This window comes from Pseudochaenichthys georgianus, chromosome 17 (genome assembly GCF_902827115.2).
Source record: "Pseudochaenichthys georgianus chromosome 17, fPseGeo1.2, whole genome shotgun sequence".
NCBI classification, from domain to species: Eukaryota; Metazoa; Chordata; class Actinopteri; order Perciformes; family Channichthyidae; genus Pseudochaenichthys; species Pseudochaenichthys georgianus.
Genome location: NC_047519.1, coordinates 34323281 through 34344807, shown reverse-complemented (window position 1 = coordinate 34344807; position 21527 = coordinate 34323281). Strand labels below are relative to the sequence as shown.

Below are 21527 nucleotides of genomic sequence, written 5' to 3'. Positions count from 1 at the left end.
AGCCTCCATCACGTGTTTGCAAAATGACTGTGGCTGTGTTTCTCTGAGTCACCGCACCAGTTGGTGTGCCCACATGCCAAGCTGGCACCCACTCCCCCACACTGACGCCATTTATTCAACACTCGCAGAGCTCGCCTTCACTTTATTCTGCGTCTCTTTACTCAATGTAACTGCAGCTCTGCTTTCCACGGAGCCCGCTGCAAACCGCCACATGTCTGAAAGGCTTCAAAGATAAGAAGTCGAGAGATGCTAATAGATGGACAATGAAGGTCGTGTTTTGTTCAGTCATCTGTCTGCAGATGATGCCAGGCTGTTTGTTGGCATTTACTGATCGGCAGCTTTCTCCAAATCACGAACAGTTCCAAGAAAACACAAAAACAAGACGGCTTCATCGCTTGGACACCGTATGAGAACATGAAGAAAAACAGTATTGCTTCAATAGCCACTGAGATGTTCGGGCTGGGCGATGTGGATAATATCAAATATTATAATATTTTTGACCAAATACCTCAATATCGATAAAGCCAGGATATTGTACGGTTGACTATTGGTGCTATTTATCTTCTGAAACAGTATCCATATAATGGCCGTATATTGACCAGCCCTCAACCTAGTGTTGGAAATCTTTATAGAAAACATTTAGTATACATTTGGTCAATACTACATCTTCTAGGGCGGTGGTGGCGAAGTCGATAGGGACTTGGCTTGGCAACTGGAAGATCACCAGTTCAAGTCCCGGAAAGACCAAGTACTACCAAGGTGTCCCTGAGCAAGGCACCGTTCCCTACACGGCTCCCTGGGCGCCGTTCAAAATGGCAGCCCACTGCTCCCAACACTAGGATGGGTCAAATGCAGAGAACCCGTTTCGTTACATGGTACCTGTACTACGTAATGACAATAAGTTAAATCTATCTATCTAAGGGACTGAAACGTCTTTATTTTAGCTTCGCTTATTGTTGACTATCATCTAGTTCATTGTGTGACTCCTTGTTTCTTCTTAAATCGGATATATTTATGAAATATATTAAACCCTACTTTTAGAGCAGGGGTGTCAAACTCAATTTCTTCGCGGGCCACATTCGCATAAAGGTTGCACTCAAAGGGCCGGTTGTAACTATATAAATATATATATAAAATGTATTAAATTACATTATTGCCTCTGAATTGGTTTATTATTGGATAGGATAATAACTTAGTAATTAACTACGTCTGAAAGCAGAAGTCCAGGGCAAATAATTTCAAGTCTCTTCAGTGAGCATGTCACAAAACAAGATGCATTGTGGGACATGTAGTTTATGGGCAACCTGCTTCTGTAAATCGGCATGTAACCGTATAATATACATGTTATATTCTTTGCAAGCTCTTGCGGGGCCACACAAAATGAAGTCGCGGGCCGGATTTGGCCCCCGGGCCTTGAGTTTGACACGCCTGTTTTAAAGGATCTTCTTTTTGAGATTTGACTACATCAAGGTGAAATTGAGTGAATAACTTTGGCACAGTGTGATACATGGCAGACGCTACATTTCGGTGCACATCAGATGTGTTTTCCTCCCAGAGCAGACACTCCGTTTTCACACTTTTGAATACTTTTTGTTGGGTAGTGATATGAAACACGAAGGTGATGAAGCACAAAAGGTGTCTGCATGTGGAGACAATAGACGCCTGTTCTGTCAGATTTCTGTAAATGTGTTGCATCATTTCAATCGTTTCTTCTGCCAACACAAATCGTGAGGTTTTAAGTTGTTAGATAATGCTTCTCGTCCCAGTTGGTTTGGTTTAATTTTGTTTTTGACACTCCATATATACTCCACAACTCGGTGCTTGCATGATTGGTTTCCATTTGCCTTTTACAGGTCCCATTAGCATTTTAATTTCAAATAGCTATTAACATTTAGATTTGAACCCTCTCTTTCTCATTTGAATACAAATCAGACGGCATTTAACGAGGAAGTCCATTAGGGAAATATTTGATAAACTGTTCCCTCAAATTGCCCCAAAATCTAATTACAAATCACTCCTTCATTTTATTAAATCAACAATTCAAAGTCAGTATTTTCTTCCATTTATTCGGTCATTTGTGACCTGAAGATTTATCATCGTTACTCCATTTTCTTTATCTCATCAACAACACTCACTCTGTTGAATGTAATAACGTTTTAGTTTTATTCAATGCTTGGATAAGATGTAGTCTGGCAGATGGCTAACATTGTGTTTTGATTAAAGGTCCCATGTCATGCTTTTCCGGTTATTACCGGTCCCCTTGTGTTATGTAGCTTTTTCTGCATGTAAACGGTCTGCAGTCACAAACCCTCAAAGTACACCCTGTAGCGAGTACAACTCTAACACAGAAAATACCTGTCTGCTGCCCCAGAACGCCTCGTTGGACATTTCTCTTTTTCCAACTTACTTCTTGGGTATAGTGACGTATTTCGGGTATAGATTGGTCCGTTACGTTATGTCCGCGGAGCCGTTACGTTTGGACCAATCCACGGACTTCCTCACACACACACACACACACACACACACACACACACACACACACACACACACACACACACACACACACACACACACACACACACACACACACACACACACACACACACACACACACACACACACACACACACACACACACACACACACACACACACACACACACACACACACACACACACACACGTTTGTTTCCTTTGTCAGCAGACTGTCGGATACTAAGAATTCATGATTCTTCATTAAGCCAACATTTGAGATTTCCACACTAGTCATGTGTGATGCAGGCGGCTAAAGCTGATCAGAATAACCATGGAAACCTGAGGCAAGGAGACCTGAGGCAAGGAGACCTGAGGGAGAAATTATTTCGGAAAATGGTCTCAAATATCCGAACCAGTTGGATGAGCGTTTGAATAAAGACTTTGTGCAGAATGTCTTTCAGACAATTATTTCCACCGCCATGCGTTCGTTACTCTGTGATCGGGATTCACAGAGTAACGCTCAGCACTCTGTGTATTAGTCTCTCAATAATATTTCATCTCTCTTTTCTCTCTTTCAATCTCGCACTTTCCCAAGGTTTAGTGCTGTCAAATACCCTTAACTGTCTCTTACGTAAAACAATGTTCTTTGTGTCTCTTGTTCTATGTTCTGTTGCCATCCTAAATGCCTCTTAGCTTAATGCTGCAGGACACCACTAATGTTGTGCTTCCAGCTTTAGTGTAAGTGTTTGGGAGATCATATGATATGGCAATAGGTGTGTTTTTCTATCAGTTGCCTCATTGTTTCAGTCCAATGTACCAACGTCTTCTTTTTTCTCAAGTTGTTGTGGAAAAAACAAGTCAACGACGTAACATAATGAAAAATGAAAATAGACATGCATTTAAGAAGTGACAACATACAGAACACATTAAAACAAATGGTGTGTCCATCTTTCCAGGTTGAAGAGGATGAAGAAATCGGGTATGTTGAAGGAACCACAGAAAGTGAGTTAAAAGTAAAAATCGATGTAATGAAATTGATGGTATCAACGGTCAAGAGACAAACAACACACACACACACACACACACACAGTTCCATCTCAGTAAATGCCACGTGTCAAGGAACGGCTATTCACAAGATGCCTGTGTGTGTGTGTGTGTGTGTGTGTGTGTGTGTGTGTGTGTGTGTGTGTGTGTGTGTGTGTGTGTGTGTGTGTGTGTGTGTGTGTGTGTGTGTGTGTGTGTGTGTGTGTGTGTGTGTGTGTGTGTGTGTGTGTTAGAGGGGAAGGCAGGTACTCTGATGTCTATCTTGTCAGCTAACTGTCGCTACGCTAACGTCTCCCTGCAGCAGGCGGGGGACAGAGAGGAGGAGGCGTAGACATGTCTGATTATAGGACAACAAACCTCGTGTTTAGTCACCATCATCATTTCTTTTATGACATTAAACAACTTTCTGATATTGCAGACTGACTTCCTGCAAATAATGATCGTCTCAAACTAGGCTCTTATGTAGAAACTGGTGATGAAGTTTGACACCTCGCGTTCAACAAATTGTTAGGTTTTTTTTTAAACCAGTTTATAGGCCAAATGAATAATGAAATGTTATTATAGCATGACTGGTGTTGTTGTTGTTGTTGTTGTTGTTGCCACTGCTGGGTTTATGTTAATTGTGAGAACACTCCCATTCACCCCAGCTTTAAAGATGCAAATGTTGGCATTCATTTCCCTCAGTGATTGAATTGAAATGAATCACAGTAGCTTAACAACAAATTATAAATTATATGATAATAATTGATTTGAGAATATATTTAAACAGTTTTAGAACTGAATCACTGCTCATTTAAATGCCTATGTATGTCCCTCAGTTAATAATGCATTTTATATTTAATTTGTTAATAAGGAATTCGGACACAACTTTTGTCTCTTTTAATGAAACGTATCCTGCATTTCACTTCCCTTTAATCTGTGTCAGAGCATAAGAGAGAGATTGGTTAGAGATGTTTTCTCTAAACAATATTGGCAACAGCAAGTTGTATTATATGGCAATATAATATATTTAACAATTTGCCTTAGTGAGTAATCACTGAAGGATAATACTAAGTTAGTATATGGTGTAATACAACACAAGATCAGTTATGGCAAATTAGTTTATTTCAGCCATTGAGAATAAGGTAATGTTAATTACACCAAGGCAATTATTATTATTATTATTATTACATGGTATTTAGATCGCTTTTTAATCCAAAGCAGTTTACATAAACTCATGGTACGTGACCATAGACATGCGAACGGGAGCAATTTCGGGTGGGAATCAACTGCTGAGCCCCTGAAGGATATTAGACATAAATCTTACGTTAAATATGTTTTAAATAATGTCCCTTATACTGAAAACATTATGACATTTTCACATGACGAAAACAGGTCATATGAAAAAAGAAAAGTGTGATTTATGGGACTCTGGTATAAAACGTGTAATTTCCTAATTTCTCATTTACAAACCAGGCGGTGGTTCAAATATATATAAACAAAGGATTCTGAATTATTTCTGTGCGTGCGTGCGTTTACAGTGTCCTGCACGCGTTGACCTACTCCTCAGTAAACTCTGATCTCTTCCCTCTGACAGGTTATTGTACAGAACAGAAGAAACCAAAGGTCATCTTCATGATGGGTACGTACACACACACACACACACACACACACACACACACACTGGTGGAGCCTACTTCATTAGAAAAAGCTGAACACACATCTCACAGTTCCATCTCAGACACACACACACACACACACACACACACACACACACACACACACACACACACACACACACACACACACACACACACACACACACACACACACACACACACACACACACACACACACAAACACACACACACACACACACACACACACACACACACACACACACACACACACACACACACACACACACACACACACGATAATAATGAGCAGCTGCTGACTGCTGTTAGTTAAACTTGCCTCGTTCACACAGAAAAACACAGCTCAGCTGCCCGGATATCTTTCTGCATGTTTCCAGTGAACTAAACTCCCACTGATGCAAAGCTGCGTTCAGGAGCGTCGCTGCAGGGGGAATGACAGATGTTCTGTTCTCAGAGGCTCTCGCTCGTTTCCGAGAGAAGGAGAGTTAATGAAGTAATTAATTAAAATACTTTAAAAATGCTCCTGTAGAATTTCATGGCACATTTAAACACAGTTCAGGCGGCTGTGGCGCAGTGGATAGTCCCTTGGTGGTGGGATCAGGGGAGCAGGTTCAAACCCCACTGCAGTCAGCATGTCGTTGTGTCCCTGAGACACTTCACCCCACATTGCTCCTGTGGGGATTGCCCACTGTATTGGTTGTATATGTTAGTCGCTTTGGATAGAAGCGTCTAACAAGTGACATGTCATGTAATGTTCATCAGTGGAAAACAAAACACTGATGAATAGAGAATAGTCAACGATGATAAGAACATGAATACCAGTCGTTATTAAAAACTTTACTAACAAAAGCCATCAAATTAAGTGTTTAAAGTGTCCGGCATCAGAACAAAATTCTCCCTTCACCACTACAGACAACACTAGAAATAGGCTCATTCAGATGTACTAATCCGTGTATGAGTGTTGTTAAAACCCTTTTCCTGAAAACCACCCAGACAAATCCCCACTGATCTGCACTAACTCCAGTGTGTCTGGATGTTAGAGCAGGAGCTTTCCCCCAGCAGCAGATCATTGGGAGGAAATGCCAACAGCTTATAAAACAACTATCACCTCCACTCGCATGAGCAGATTTTATACCAAATAATTAAAGGGTGGCTACATCAGCTAACAGGATTTTACTCCGCTTATAGCAAATTGTGATCATACTTTCTACTAGTATGACAGTTGGACTAATCACAGCAAGACATTTTTTTGGTTCCTATCTGAGCATCAGTTTCTCCTGTGACTCTAAAACATTGTTAAAGGGGACCCTATTATGCTTTTTATAGGTTTTCGTGCATGTAAATGGTCTGCAAACGCTAAAAAAGGGAGTTTCGCTTCTACACACTCCCAGAAGAGTCTCATGCTGCTCATTTCTCTGCCCTGTGAAAAGCTGATGAGAGTATCAGGGCGTCTTCAAAAAATTAAATAGCAATATCGTAAGGGAAAATAAAAAGGTAGCATCACATCAGAGTTTGTAGGAATTGTGTTCACCTTAAATTGGGAAATACTCAATTTGGAGTCGAAGGAAAACACTATAAAGTTATTTGTGGACCAGAACTATACTAAATACTGAAAATAAGTTTAAAATCAAGTACTTAAAGGGGACCTGTACAACGAGTGGATACAGATTCCATCCGAACTGAGCGGACCCACAGAAAGTTGCTATCAGAAACAATGCCTGACGTGTTTTGGACGTAATCTCGTCTTTGTTTACATTAGCAAGCCTTGCTAACACTCAGAGCTAACCTGTACTGGAGAGCACATGTGTTTAAAAAGCAGGAAATAAAAAAATAACTCACCTTGTGATAAACCCGCAAGAGAAAAAGCATTTGAGCTCCATACTATTTCAGAAATAATCCTTGACGTGGTTTAAACAGGATGGCGTTTTATCACAACCGAATGTAACTTTATCTCCGGTAGACTTCTGATCAGGCATTAGCTCCGCCTCCTCTTCTTTTTTTTCTTCAAGCTAAGGACCCAAGATCCGCTTTTCTCTAGCCGGGCTTCAAAAGAGGGGTTTGAGCAGTATGAGGCATGGCTGCAATGGGTGAACTGTTTGGTATTTTGAAAAAAAAACTTCACAGACATGTTTTGTATAGGTATGGCCCAACAATATATGTTTATAGCATGATAGGTCCACTTTTAATTAAGACAAAGTCGCCTGATGGTGTTGTAGCCGTGAGCTCAAATCATCAGCCTTCTACTCAGATCTCTAAAACTTTTCACCACCCACAGATCTGCCCGCAGGGCGCTGGGAGCAATACGTGAAACAGTTTGCTGACAGGTAGCACTGTGAGGGGTTCGTGTTTAGTGTCTATTCAAGAGCAACACACTGTCACGATATAACACTACAGGAGAGGGAACACCCCAACAAGCATAGAGGGCCCCTTTAGAATAAAATATTGATCAGAGTAGCTGTAGAAATCGAGTGTCCCTAACTTCAAAGCAGTACCATAGTCAACCGGGCTAACAAATCCTTTAAAACTGTATACACAAATGAATTGCAAGATTCAAGAGATCAAAGATAACCCATTTATTCTAATTAAGGTGGACCATCCCTTTCGTTAAAAGCGTAAGCAGTGAGCCTAATAAAAAACAGCATGAGAAAATCCTCTTCATCGTAACATAACAGTGTTTTATTTATAGTATTTTCAATTTTTAAGTGCACTTTAAAAGCCAAGTAACAAAGTGCTTTGCAACCAGGAGCAACCGCATTGACTAAATTATATAGTGCGAGTAAAAACAAGACGACAGATGACTCACTGGCTGGTGGAGGATCAGTTTTGTGTCACCTGCACTGGACAGGTTGTCTCTCTAGCTTTCTCAGACTTGATGCTGACTTCTAAAACAGTCTGAAGACTCCCTGACTCAGCATGAGGACTCCTCACTTATTAATGAGGACTTAATGTCCCCTCGTCATCTCCTGCTGTCGCTCTTTTCCAAACTTGCTGATGCTGCAGCTTTAGGCTGTTATCTGTCAGACTGTTTTTATCTGGTTAAGAAGAAGAGTTTCTTGATGCTCAGCTACCTGCCCTCTGAAAGGAGAGTGAATATCAGGGTGTCTTTAAGGATTTAAGTACTAATATCAGAGGGGAAAAGAGAGGAGTGGCATTATATAAGAGCGTGGATCACACTGGTGACCTTACATTGGACAAATTCTTAACTTGGAGGATAAGGAAAATACTAAAATACTTAAAAAACAATCAACTCATGAGAAAGTCCCTATATTAAGATGTAGTTGCCTGCTGGTAGTGGCTAACTTTTTTCTTAAAGAGGTCATATAATGCTAATTTCATGTTCATAGTTGTATGTAGTGCCATGTTTACAAGTGTTACAACGTGATGTCACTATGTTATGGAAGTAAACAAAGGGGTCCAATGGAGGCAATTCAGGCAGGGGGGTGAGTATGTGGGAGATAAATTCCCTCCGGAGGGAACACATGGATTTTAGCCTTTGCAGATCTATAGAACACACTACAGGAAAGGGAGAACCCCAAACAGCATAATAGGGCACCTTTAAAATGAATGAAGGTCAGTATACTATGTAAGCATCTGTGTTCTCAAAGCTGCTTTAATCAAAAGTTGGCAGAGAAGAGTTTTATGTGGTTTAACTGGATGTGGGTGTATCCATTCAAAACCTCCCCGATTATACAGACTGGGGTAAAAGTTGAAGCGTTGTTCTGCAGCGATGCTTCAGAAAGAAAGTTGGAGATGAAGCCGGAGAGAAAATGCTAATGTGAGTTTTCACTGGCGCCTGAGCTTTCAGCCTTTTTTCATCTCCTCTCATTCATGCCCCTCTGCGCTCTCTCTCTTCCAGCTTCTTCGTTTCTATGTCCTCCCTCTCTGCAGAAACTACAATGTGTACTCGTGTGGGTCAGACTGAGGATCAGACATTTAAATGGTGGAAAAACCTTTGGTGCCGTTGATGAAACCCTCCGTAGTCATTAACAAGCAGCAACCTCCACAACGTTAGTGATAAAGGAAAATCCCTTGTGCTCTATTTCCAATAAAAAAATGTTTGAAATCAGTCTCGCCGTGCCCACTGAGGTAATAAAACATCTCAAAAGTAGTTTCATCTTATTTTCTTACACAGCTGGGAACTGCAGTTTTCATTACCTATAACTCAAACAGGAGAAAATACTCCTAGTTGTTTCAGTTGAGTATTAACACACATGTTGATCTCCAGTGAGTATTTAGAGCAGCAGGACGAGGTGGGATTAGCTCAAAAATAAACAATGCTTCAAGGTTCAAGGTTCTTTATTGTCAAACTAACATAGCTGCAGAGTAATTATGTCGTTGAAAATCTTAGGTCACAGGCTTCTCCAACAATGCAACACAATAATACAGATAAGCAGACAATATTAAAATATACTATATTAAAAGTAATACAAAAAGAAAAATAGTTTTTAAAAAAGTGAGAAAAAAAAGTGGAATAGTGGAAAAAGATAATAGATACATAATTACTAAGAAGCAGATGAATGTTATGACATTTTTTCAGCAGTTCAATGTTGTGTTTTCATTGGGATTAAGGAAGCCCCGGGGAATAATATCAGACTTTGGATGAAAAGTCTACACCATAAGAAAAGAAAATGGCAGACCTTATCCTTTAAGAGGCAATGACGTTTTTAATCGTTGCTTTAACAAAACAAGCAATTCAAGCCATCTTCTCTTTATTAATCTTTTGAAATTACTAAAAGCACAATAAGGCATTAAGAAATGTCACAAAACTACTGACAAGGTGGCAGTGAACAAACCTGAGTCCGTCTTTTACAGTCTGCATTTATATTACACAAAAATACTGTCTTTGGAAAGTAAAGAGCACCCTGCAAAGTCCTCGGTCTTCCCTTAGCGGTATGGTGGCGGTTAAATGTGAAAATCTCTTCAACGCAGATTCAATCTTCTTTTCTGAATCCAGCAAAGAGCATTTTGTACTTTAAATATGTAACTGAGGCATTTGAATTACTGGAGGCGAGCAGCTTGTGTCCTCAGCGGCCCATTTGTCATTTGGAGTGATTTGTGTTTTGCATTAAAGTATTACCTGCTGACGCTTTGAGGGGAAATAATAATGTAGCAGGAAATATTTCCTTGATATGTTCCTCTGCCCTCTTTGCCACATGTAATCTCTGTCTCCATCTCGTTTAATCCACTGTCACTTTTGGCTCTTAAAGGAAAATGCTGTGATGGGGCTATTCACACATGGCAGGTTTTTTTCCAAATCTAAACCACCTAACTGCGGGTCAGTAGAGAGACACTAGAATGTCTGCCAATGTTCACCAAATTGTCTGAATAAATGTAGGATTCAAGCGACAGAGGACGGTGAATTATGACACCAAGACCATTTGTTTTACTCTAACAACCCTTCACAATGCCATCGAGACATTGTAATTTAATGTTTTAATGTTTTACTTAAAAACAAGACATTGGATGGACTAACCGGGTGGAATTTGTGCATATAACTGTGTATCATCAGTATAGCAATGAAACTCAAACAAATAATTCATAAAATGTTAATAACTTCACCAAATGGTAACATATTGAAGGAAAGGATACCTAGGATTGAGCCTTGAGGTACACCAAATATAACTAGGAGTAAAGCAAGAAGTAAACAATTATTGGTCCAATCAGAGTCCTATTGGTCAAACTCTTACCACTAACAATCCTCAGATGTACTTAAAATATGTCAGTGTTATTTTTTACATATCGTCTCCACTGCCCTCTTAAGAGGTCCAAAATAAGTCCCTTATTACAGGTTTAAGTGAAGCTGTCACTCGGCCTCTTTCCTGAGCATTAAGCATGACAAATATCTTCTGTGTATGGTAAATAAATTATTTAAGTTGTTTAACATTAACGGAGAATCTGAGCATTATTTTTTATTGAAAGCAGCAGCAGTTTTTACCCAGTACAGAAAAAAAGAGAGGCATTATAAACACCCTTAATTGTGCTAAAAGCGTTCTACTCTCAGGGCCAGTTACGCAACATTTCAAATGAAGAGAAAACTATCTTTACTCACAGAGCCAGTTCATACAGCAGGTTTAAGTGTTACCCGACTAAATAGGAGAGTTTAATACAAGCTTCTGTGGACTTTTGCCCTGTTGGGTCATTATTTCACATCCTGGCAGAGGTGTCAAACAGCGGAGTAAAACTTCTTGTGAGGAAGCTGTGCTGCCTTTTGGAGGCTGGTGGAATATATTCAATCAGTGAATATGTGCTGAATGTACAATAAATGAATCAATATCTGCCTTCCTGACTCCAGGTCGTCCCCCGGTGCACCACTCTTATCAGTCCCTGCTCTCTGAGGAAACTGGGATGAGGATGTTTGTTTTGGGCAGAGGGCAGCGACTCTGTGTCTCGAGGGGAATACTAATAAATGTGGAGAACATCCTGAGTTGTATTACTGTGCCCGAGGCTGGTTATAATCGATCACCTCTGTCTGCTGAGGCTTCACTCGGCTCCATGGCCATGTAATATAGTTATTAAGGGACACAAACACCTACAGCCATAACAGAATAGCAGTGGAGCAAGCTGGAATAATTTATATTATGGAAAACAGCTTATCAGTAGAATGAGTTTTCTGAAATGACAACTTTTGTATAGTTTTGCAATACATTTAAATGGAAACCAGGCTATCGAGAAGGGAGAGGTGCTATAATTGTTAGGGGCTAGCAACGCTCAATTCTAGACTCCCTCTTCCTGGTGCAACAGGTGTGTGTGTGTGTGTGTGTGTGTGTGTGTGTGTGTGTGTGTGTGTGTGTGTGTGTGTGTGTGTGTGTGTGTGTGTGTGTGTGTGTGTGTGTGTGTGTGTGTGTGTGTGTGTGTGTGTGTGTGTGTGTGTGTGTGTGTGTGTGTGTGTGTGTGTGTGTGTGTGTGTGTGTGTGTGTGTGTGTAAGAGGAGATGATGATAATGATCTGTGATAACCTGACTCTCAGCCCCTGGCGATGAATCCGACCTGTGATGTGCACATCCACTGTGCGCGCACACACACAATCTTGTTCCTCTCTTATATCCTCACACTTAAGTCCTGCTCTCCCTCTCAGTCTCCCCAAAAATACTCACATGCAGACAGAACTCTCTCTGTCTCAAAAATACAAAGGCACACACACACACACACACACACACACACACACACACTCTCTCTCAATTTCCTCCTCGTCTCACTTCGTGTTGTGCTTCAGTGATTTCTCGTCTTTGTGGACCGACTGACCCCTGTCTGTGTGTGTGTGTGTGTGTGTGTGTGTGTGTGTGTGTGTGTGTGTGTGTGTGTGTGTGTGTGTGTGTGTGTGTGTGTGTGTGTGTGTGTGTGTGTGTGTGTGTGTGTGTGTGTGTGTGTGTGTGTGTGTCCTCTCTCAGGTGGTCCAGGCTCAGGTAAATCTCTGCAGTGTGAGCGGATGGAGGAGCGGTTCGGCCTGCGTCACGTTGCCCTCGGCGACCTGCTGTGTAACGAGCTGCAGTCTCACGGCGACAGAGGGCGTCAGCTGCGGGACATCCTGGAGAGAGGGGGGACGCTGCCGGAGGTCAGTGTGCTGCTGTTCACTTAGCGTATAAACACAGGGCATATGTTTATGTTATGGCCACGACTTTTAATTACTTAAACTTGGTTTCTGAGAAAACTTCGCCAAAAAGCTACAAATACTTCAATACCCATGAGAGACGGCTGCCTCTTATTATGGATACAAAATATGTGCAACTATGTTATTGCAAAACACAGTGCAACAGTTGTTTTGTTATTCCAGGTTTGACTCGTATTTAAAACGTACATTGATTTAAGCAGCAGCCTGCGTTGTCAGTTTTATCCACACAGTATTATTTAGAATATAAATGTAGGTGTTGACATTTTGTAGAATTTGCCTAGGAATTTTGGTACATAAAAATGAACATAGTAAGAAAAGGGAAAAGAAAAAAGAAAATACTGCAAAAGTTGAATACCATAAAGGAAAAATAAAAAAAATCGTATTTAATTTAAGAATAAAAGTCAGGGATCATAGTATAATTAACTTAGAACAAACTGTCTGGAGTGAATACCCGAACTAGATATTAAGTAATGACATGAATTGCGTGTCTGAACATGAACATTTAATTAAATAGATGTCACAGAAACCTGACAGGTGATCTCTGGGAGCAACGAACAATGTGCTCAATAAATGATACCTTTAAAAAACAAGATCTTAAAGATTGCATTTCAGAAAAGACGGACAGCTGAAGACACACAAAGACAAATCCTTCTTGCTCCCACCACAGAAAATGTGATGCCACAGCTCTCATACCACAAACATGTCTTCTTTCTGCTAAGGGCTTATGAAATGAATAGAAGAGGGATGGTACAGCCAAGAGTGCTCAGAGTGGCTTTAGCAGAGATTGAAGATGTTTAACACAATGTTCCAGGCAGAGCGGGCATATATTGGAGATGGAAACACAGACTGCGAACCAGATGAATTATCTGAAAACTCTCTGAGGAAAACATTTCCCGAGAAGACGTAAGCATTTTCATCAGGGCGGCAGACACTGGACAATTTGTCAGAAGTGTATTTAAATTCACTCTGACAAGCTCATAAAATGGTGGAAACTGACAATTATCTAGAAAAAGCATAATGTACTTTGTATTCCCTTTCTCAGTTATAGCCTGAGGTGGAGCACATTTTTACTACTTTATATACCGTGTGATCAATATTTCATGAATTGCTCATGTATAAAACAATCCCCATTCAGTACAGAAATGTGAAAAAAGCCTTCAGATTTCATCTCTACACATACATCATTCTGCACAGAGAAGGTCAGGTGGAGCATCAATAAGCAAACACACATTTTGAGTGAAGGAAGAAAATGTATAGGCCGCCACAGCAATCCAATACATTTATAAATTAAAGGGGCCTTATTATGCTTTTTGTGCTTTTCCCTTTCCTGTATGGTGTTATATACGTTTGTGTGCATGTCAATAGGCGCGTTCACACCAGAGTACTTTTACCTGTACTTTCCCCGTTTAGTTCTGATAGTGCCTGGAATTTTGCGTTCACACCAAAAAGAGAACTTAGTTCCGAGAACTTTTACCCCCATGTGTAGTGCCTGCTAGAGAGGTGGTACTATCCTGGGGAGAAAAAAGTACCAATTTCTATTGGCTGGGCGAATTGCAAACCACGCCCCGTAAAACTCTGAAAAGTTATGTGAAGCCGTCATTGTATTTGCTAGCATTAGCATTATTAGCATTAGCCAGTTCTGGCGATTTACTCGATTTACCCCAACTCCGGGGACTTCCGGCCGGGGACTTCGGGTGGCAGTATACACCGTGAAGTTGTTTGTGGCCTGCCAGTAAACCCAAAGCAGAAGAAGAAGAAGTGACGTCAGCGGCTTCATTTGCGTAATCTTCCCTCAGGGAACTTATTCCGGTGTGAACGCGATCTGTACTTAGTTCCATGGGGGCACTAAGTGCTGGGCACTAAGTGCTGGGTACTAAGTGCTGGGCACTAAGTGCTGGGTACTAAGTGCTGGGCACTAAGTGCGGCAAAGTACTTTGTGTGAAAGCGGCTCTTGGTCTGTAAAGGCTAAAACACCAAAGTTCCCTATAGTTACATCACTATGTAACGTCGTGCTTTTATTGGCTAGCGCTCCAACACATTGTACGTGATAGGATAAGAGGCAGGACATCTCTTATTGGTTGACCAATCACAACAGAGCCAGCCAGCTAACCAATCAGAGCGGACTGGGCTCTGGTTTCAGACAGAGGGTGAAAAGAGGTGCTGCAGCACTGGCAGTATGAGAAAAATAAAGCGCTATTTGAACATTAACGCATGGAGACATGTCCCAGGAGAGACACTACCTATCTGAACCTGAAGATCAGTATCTAGGTCCTCGTGAATACAATGGGATTCAGCACCTTGCTATAGTGAGGTGGAGTCCGCTCTGTAACGTTACAGAATCAGAAATCCTTTACATGTCCCACAGCGGGGAATTTTGTGTTGCAGCAAAGGTAAAGCAGATAAAGTCAAATTAAAGAGTAGACTAACATATTAAATACGGAGGCAAGCACACATTGATACAAATAAAAACAAACAGAACGAATCCATGGTGAAAAAAATTCAACATCCGCCAAAGAGGATAACCACTCTCCTCTGGCGTCAGAATACCTTTCTCTGTTTTGTTTCCTTGTGTAAATCACAAAAGGAGCAGGCAAATGATTTACCATCTACCTCATAGGGAAACGTTAATATCTTTTGAAATCTCACGGCAGGTATAGAGGTGAGGAACATTTAGCTTCCCGGCCTCATCTCAGCCTCCACGTCTCATCAGGTCTGCAGAGACTTGGAGCAGTGATGCATTTTGCTGCTGGTGATTACCAATCCTCAGCATCGCACTGTACTGCTGGCCGTCAGGGAGCTTTCTCAATTCAACTGCACAGAGTCTGACATTTCACATCACTGCACACTGGCGCCTGTCACACACACACACACACACACACACACACACACACACACACACACACACACACACACACACACACACACACACACACACACACACACACACACACACACACACACACACACACACACACACACACACACACACACACACACACACACACACACACACACACACACACACACACACACACACACACACACACACACACACACACACACACACACACACACACCCCATGTTCCAAGGTGTGCATGTGTGTGTTGAACTAGCTGCTTTGTGAATGGCACACATTGAGGACAGTTGGTCTGAATGCGTCACAAAGTATCGATCCGTCTCCTCATGTAACAAATTTGAAAAGAAATGTAGTCGGTAGCGTGTCCATTCACGCCACTCAACAGTTTGTTGAAGCACACAGAAAATGATTTTTAGCCTTTAATCTGTCAGGAAGGATTTGTCTTTTTAGGAAAGTATTTTCAAATAACCTTCAAAGCCAGCCTGATAAATAGAACTGTTGACATAAATGATGAGTAAAGGACAGAGTATGAATCCTTGCACGCACTCTAATGGATAATCATGTCAAGAGTAAAGAAATATGTCACATGTCTTATTTTCAACTAAAACTATTAAAATTACACCAAATTCAGCCATAAGTTGGTCTGATCTGAAACATCTTCCTCTGCCCTAAAGCCATACATGCCATATCTCCATTGCTATAAAACGATTTGTGACATTATTTTATCTTTTCTGATCCTTTCATTTTGACATTTTGGGCAGGAGGTTTTGGGAAGATGCAATGAATAGCTACAACAATAGACAATCAGGCTTCCTATTATAAAAAGATGTAAAGGGTAGTTTGTGTGGAACGGATTTGCAATTGCAATTTAATAGACACCTCAGATTTACTTTGACTTTCTGTGATCTGAGAGCAGAAACCCGAGGCGCGGCTCAGCTGTCTAAAGCTTCTTACAGAACATTAAGGTCATGTCCCATGTGTTCACTGACATCGTCACTTATGTGTATGATGTGTGAGTGAATTAGTTATGAAGGATGAGCGGGATTAACTGAAGTGCAGGTTTAGAGCAGAACACTACAAAAACCACATCAGTGTTATTGCTTTTAAGTTAAATGAATTTCTGTCGTGTGAGTGTTAAAACTGCCACGAACTACAAAGAGAGACCTGGTGAAATATTACTGTACTGTTGCCTGGCAACACAAAATGTAATGTTCTCCGTTGACTGTTATCCCTCCGCCAGCTTCCCGTCGGCACATGTAAGGAGGAAAACAAATATCACGATATTTCTGGACCAAATACCTCGTGATCGGTACTTAACCAAACAACAATGTCGGCTTGACCTTTGGGGCTTTCAAAATACATTTACAGAGTTTTGATAATCAGCTGTAACATAATGACACGATGAGAGGGTAAAGGGCAACAGAGCCGCTCCAACAGCGTTTCAGGAAGTTTCAGAGGCTATGGTTATTCCAAATATCACAAATCTAAGATGGAAACTAGCAGTGGTGAAAGTACTTGTACTTTACTTGAATATTTTCACATTATGCTACTTTATACTCTTAGTCCACTCCATTTATTTTTCAACTTTAGTTATAAGTCACTTTGCAGATCTTTATTACAGAATATAAATCACTACTAAGTGATCATAGATTAATATAGGTTAAGCTACCAAGCATGAATAAACCTGACCTTTACCAAGTGCATCATTGAAATGATAAACACAACAATGCATCAATGATTAAAATAAAAGAATAAAAAACACATGGTGCTTAAATGGGCCATTCTGCATAACGAGTACTTTTACTTTTGCTACTAATACTTTTTTACTTAAGTACAATTTTAAATGCAGGACATCAACTTATAACTCAGTTTATTCACTTCAGTAAAACGTCTTAGTACATCTACCACCACCAACTAGTCTCATATTACAATACTGATATAATATCAATAAATGACTTAGCCACGTAAGTAAGTAGAACTTTATTTATATAGCACCCTTCTCAACACGGATGTACAAAGTGCTTTACAGTACAGTACACAGGACACAATTCAAAGTACAACTATAAAATGTAGAATAAAAGGCATAAAACAACAGCAGGTAATACATAGGATAAAACATACGATAAAACACCAATAAAAGACAGCTACTAACTCACCTCCTCCGACGACCCAAAGGCCTGTCGGAAGAGGTGGGTCTTTAACTGACCCTTAAAAACCTCTATTGGGGCGGTGGTGGCGAAGTCCATAGGGACTTGGCTTGGCAACTGGAAGGTCACCTGTTCAAGTCCCGGCAAGACAAAGTGCTACCGAGGTGTCTCTGAGCAAGGCACCGTTCCCCACACTGCTCCCCGGGCGCCGTTCAAAATGGCAGCACACTGCTCCTAACACTAGGATGGGTCAAATGCAGAGAAACAATTTCCCCACGAGGGATTAATAAAAGTCTATCTTAATCTTAATCTTATTGAGGCCGAGGTTTTTATTATCTGGGGTAGTTTGTTCCAGAGCCTTGGGGCCAGCGCCTCAAAGGCTCGGTCACCCTTGGTTTTTAGCCTGGTTCGGGGCACCCTTAGGAGGCCTTGCTCAGAGGACCTCAGGGCCCGGGTTGTGATGTGCGGGTGGATCAGGTCATTGATGTAGGCTGGGGCTTGGCCATGGACAGCTCTATGTGAAGACCAATACTTTGAATTGGGTTCTGAGATGGACATGTGTGCTCTCTTTAAATCTGTACATAATTGGGTAATGTCTGTTTAACCAGCCTTGAGAGATTAAACGTCCTTGATGTAAGATCTTGCTGTTCAGAGGTGGAAAAATCCACTCTCAGATACGTATTCTGAGCCGAGGCCAAACATCTTTAACATTTAAAGTGTTAAACTATTAAAAGTAGTGGATTTCCTGCTGATGTCCTGTGGCTGCTGCTCATGATTTGATGCTTCTTCTGGCAGCTCAGACCCTCCTGACCAATCAGCTGAGAGCAGATCTGGCCTCTGACAAGGTCGAGTCATCACAAAACATAAATCTCCCTTCCTTCCTTCCTTCCTTCCTTCCTTTCTGTGAGCTTTTCTCAAGAAGCACAGAATCACCATAACAGGAAATGATTGATGATGATGACTGATGAATGAATGATGACTGTGGAGCTGTTCGCATGTTTCCCTCACGTCTGAACTAATACATCTCAGTCCAATAAAGGAAACTAGCCTCAAAACATACTATTCTGAAAGCCATTTAAACTGATTATTCACATTAAGTTAGATTGTATCTACAGAGCTGCACATACACAGTTCAGCACAGCTTGCAGCCATACTTAAATACAATGCAGGAAATACAACCGGATTTACGAGGGTATGAACACTCATCTTCAACTAATGCAGTCTCTACAACGTTCCTAGAAGTTCATAGTGTGGAGCTTCCTTTATTAAACTGTTTTTGAGAGCTGTTGATTCAAGTGGACAGTCATTTTGTTTGTTTGTCATTATCGAGAAGTGTTTTTAGTAACAAGTCTAACCTGTTTGATATTAATATGGTGGCCAAATGATCACAAACCCTTGGAGGGTGCATTAGATTTAGATGAGTGGAGCTGATGAAATGGAAACTGAGTATACTGTCTCGTGAATGTGTAATGAAAGTAAATCCCAATCCCAGCGGTGATACGCAGCCTCACACCGGGGCTGTCTTCACTAAAGGAATCCTTAGTTCACTAACACACGTATGATGTTGTCCACAAAGCAAGTTTCTCAACACAAAATAATAAAAAAACATCACTTGAAAATGGTGTGAACCAGAAATGTGTTAATATGTTTCTTGGAAATAAGTCATCCAGCATGAAGAAAGCATAAAACAACAGAAGAAATATTAGTACTGCATGACAGATCTGCACTAAATGATATCAACTTGAGCATATATCAGTCTAAAACACTTTTTTCTGGGAAGTTATACGGCGCTGATAAATAGCAGATCCATTAGTGCAGCATTAAGAGTGGAGCAGGAGCTCAGCTGTTGATTATGAAATGAAGAATATCACAGTATTTAGTGCTGTTACATAAACCCATTTGTTGTGAGTATAATTACTCCTCTAAAGTTTGGCTGAATGTAAAATGTCTTCATATCCTGTTAATCAAAACCATTGCACTTCACATAAAGCCTACAGGGAAATAATAACAATTTGTAAACCCTAATATTTATATGTCAATATGCAACGTAACCCTGTACTGGAGTCAGAGTCTGAATCAAAAGGAAACAACCAAAAGCAAGCAATTAGGTTATTTGACAAAGCAATAAGCAGCATGAAAGCATCTTAATCAACAAACAACCAGGAAGAAAAGGAAATTCAGCAACTGCAGCAACCCAGGAGCAACATTAGCATACAGTAATTAGCAGACGCCAAGAACACCACCAGCAAGCTTTAGAGAGCAATAATCCACACAAACAATGACACAGCAAATAACTAACAAAGACACTCACCAGAGCTTGTTGAAGTACAGCAGAGGAAAGCCTTGATGTGTCGATGTAGCTTCAAGCTATCATAGTGTCCAGTTTGAGGTACAGTAGCACACATTTCTCAAACAACAAGGTGCCACACAAACACTATTTCATTCACAGACTCCTTTTCAAGCACCTTGATGCTTTTATTAGCGATTTATCTTGATTAGAAAGGGATTCAAAGTCAAACATAGCAGGAAGTGTGTGTAAGTGAAGACGAGCAGCAAAGCCAAAGAACAGGTGGAGCTTCACTGTTTAAATAGGCCGTCTCATTACAGAGGGTGCGCTTGATTTGTCTTCCACTGAGGGGAGTGCATCACATGTGTAGTAGGAAGTTGCCTGTTGTGCTACATGCAGTGGCGGTTCTAGACCAATTTGACTGGGGGGCCAGTTATTTTCTGAGGGGGGCACAATAAATGCAGGACGAAAAAGAGAACTAGACAGTATGAAGTAATTGCGCATAAGAAAACAATGCAATACAGTTATTGGTATTTGTTTCAGTACACTTATTTATTTCAGATAGATCTTATAGTTATTACTGTTAGCTTCAGCTTAAGTTATAGTGCAATGTTTGCACTAACACCATATTTATATAAAAATAAGGGCAATGAACAGTTACATCTCTACTTTACATAAGGGTGTCTGCACAATCTCACATTAGAGCAACAAAGTCCTGCGTTCTTTGGCAAACCGAGTACCAGAAAATATACATTAAAAAAAAAAAAAACTTTTCATTGTTAGGGGGGCCACAGGGAGGTCAGTGTTAGGGGGCACTGGCCCCCCCTAGAACCGCCCCTGGCTACATGTATGTAAGACATGCATGGTTTGAATTGAGAACTAATGCAAATAGTTCAAGTTTGACACTATATTGTTGAAAATATTTTAGAAAAATAAGTCACTGCACACCTGAGCGAGTGACAGGAGTGTTGCAGAAAGGATTCATGGGTGTGGCAATTCATACAAATGTGAACGCCAATTATACGTTTAGTTATTAATGACTAATGTTGATTAATGCATGTGTGTGTGTGTTGGTATCAGGACACTCTGCTGGAGCTGCTGTGTGATGCCGTGTCAGCGTCGGTCCGGCAGGGGAAAGGCATCGTGATCTGTGGCTTCCTGAGAGACCTGAGGAGGGCGGAGGAGTACCAGGCCAAGGTCAGAGCACCAGCTGACACACATGTGGTGCAATCTTGATTCTGTATATGTTAAAGGTTACCTATCGTGCAAAATCCACTTTTTCATGTCTGTTCTACATCAACATGTGTCCCCTCTGTGGAAAGAGATTCTGAAAGTTTCAGGAAAAAAGATTCTCTCTCTTTTTGTTCTGATCCATTTATATAAAAACCTGTCTGAAAATGAGCTGATCAGATTTTTTTTGGCTTATGTGACCATTAGCCAATCAGCAACCAAGGTTTCCGGGGAGCTAGATT

General features: G+C 40.8%; 1 protein-coding gene across 1 annotated transcript in view; it reads left to right on the top strand.

Moving 5' to 3' along the window:
* Positions 1–21386, top strand: part of ak5 (adenylate kinase 5) — a 76177-nt gene extending 54791 nt beyond the window's left edge. The window contains exons 9-13 of the mRNA XM_034104883.2: positions 3431–3476; positions 5095–5139; positions 12543–12706; positions 21136–21252; positions 21378–21386. Of these exons, the coding sequence (XP_033960774.2) occupies positions 3431–3476; positions 5095–5139; positions 12543–12706; positions 21136–21252; positions 21378–21386 (381 nt within the window). The remainder of the gene's footprint in view (positions 1–3430; positions 3477–5094; positions 5140–12542; positions 12707–21135; positions 21253–21377) is intronic.
* Positions 21387–21527: the final 141 nt, after the last annotated feature.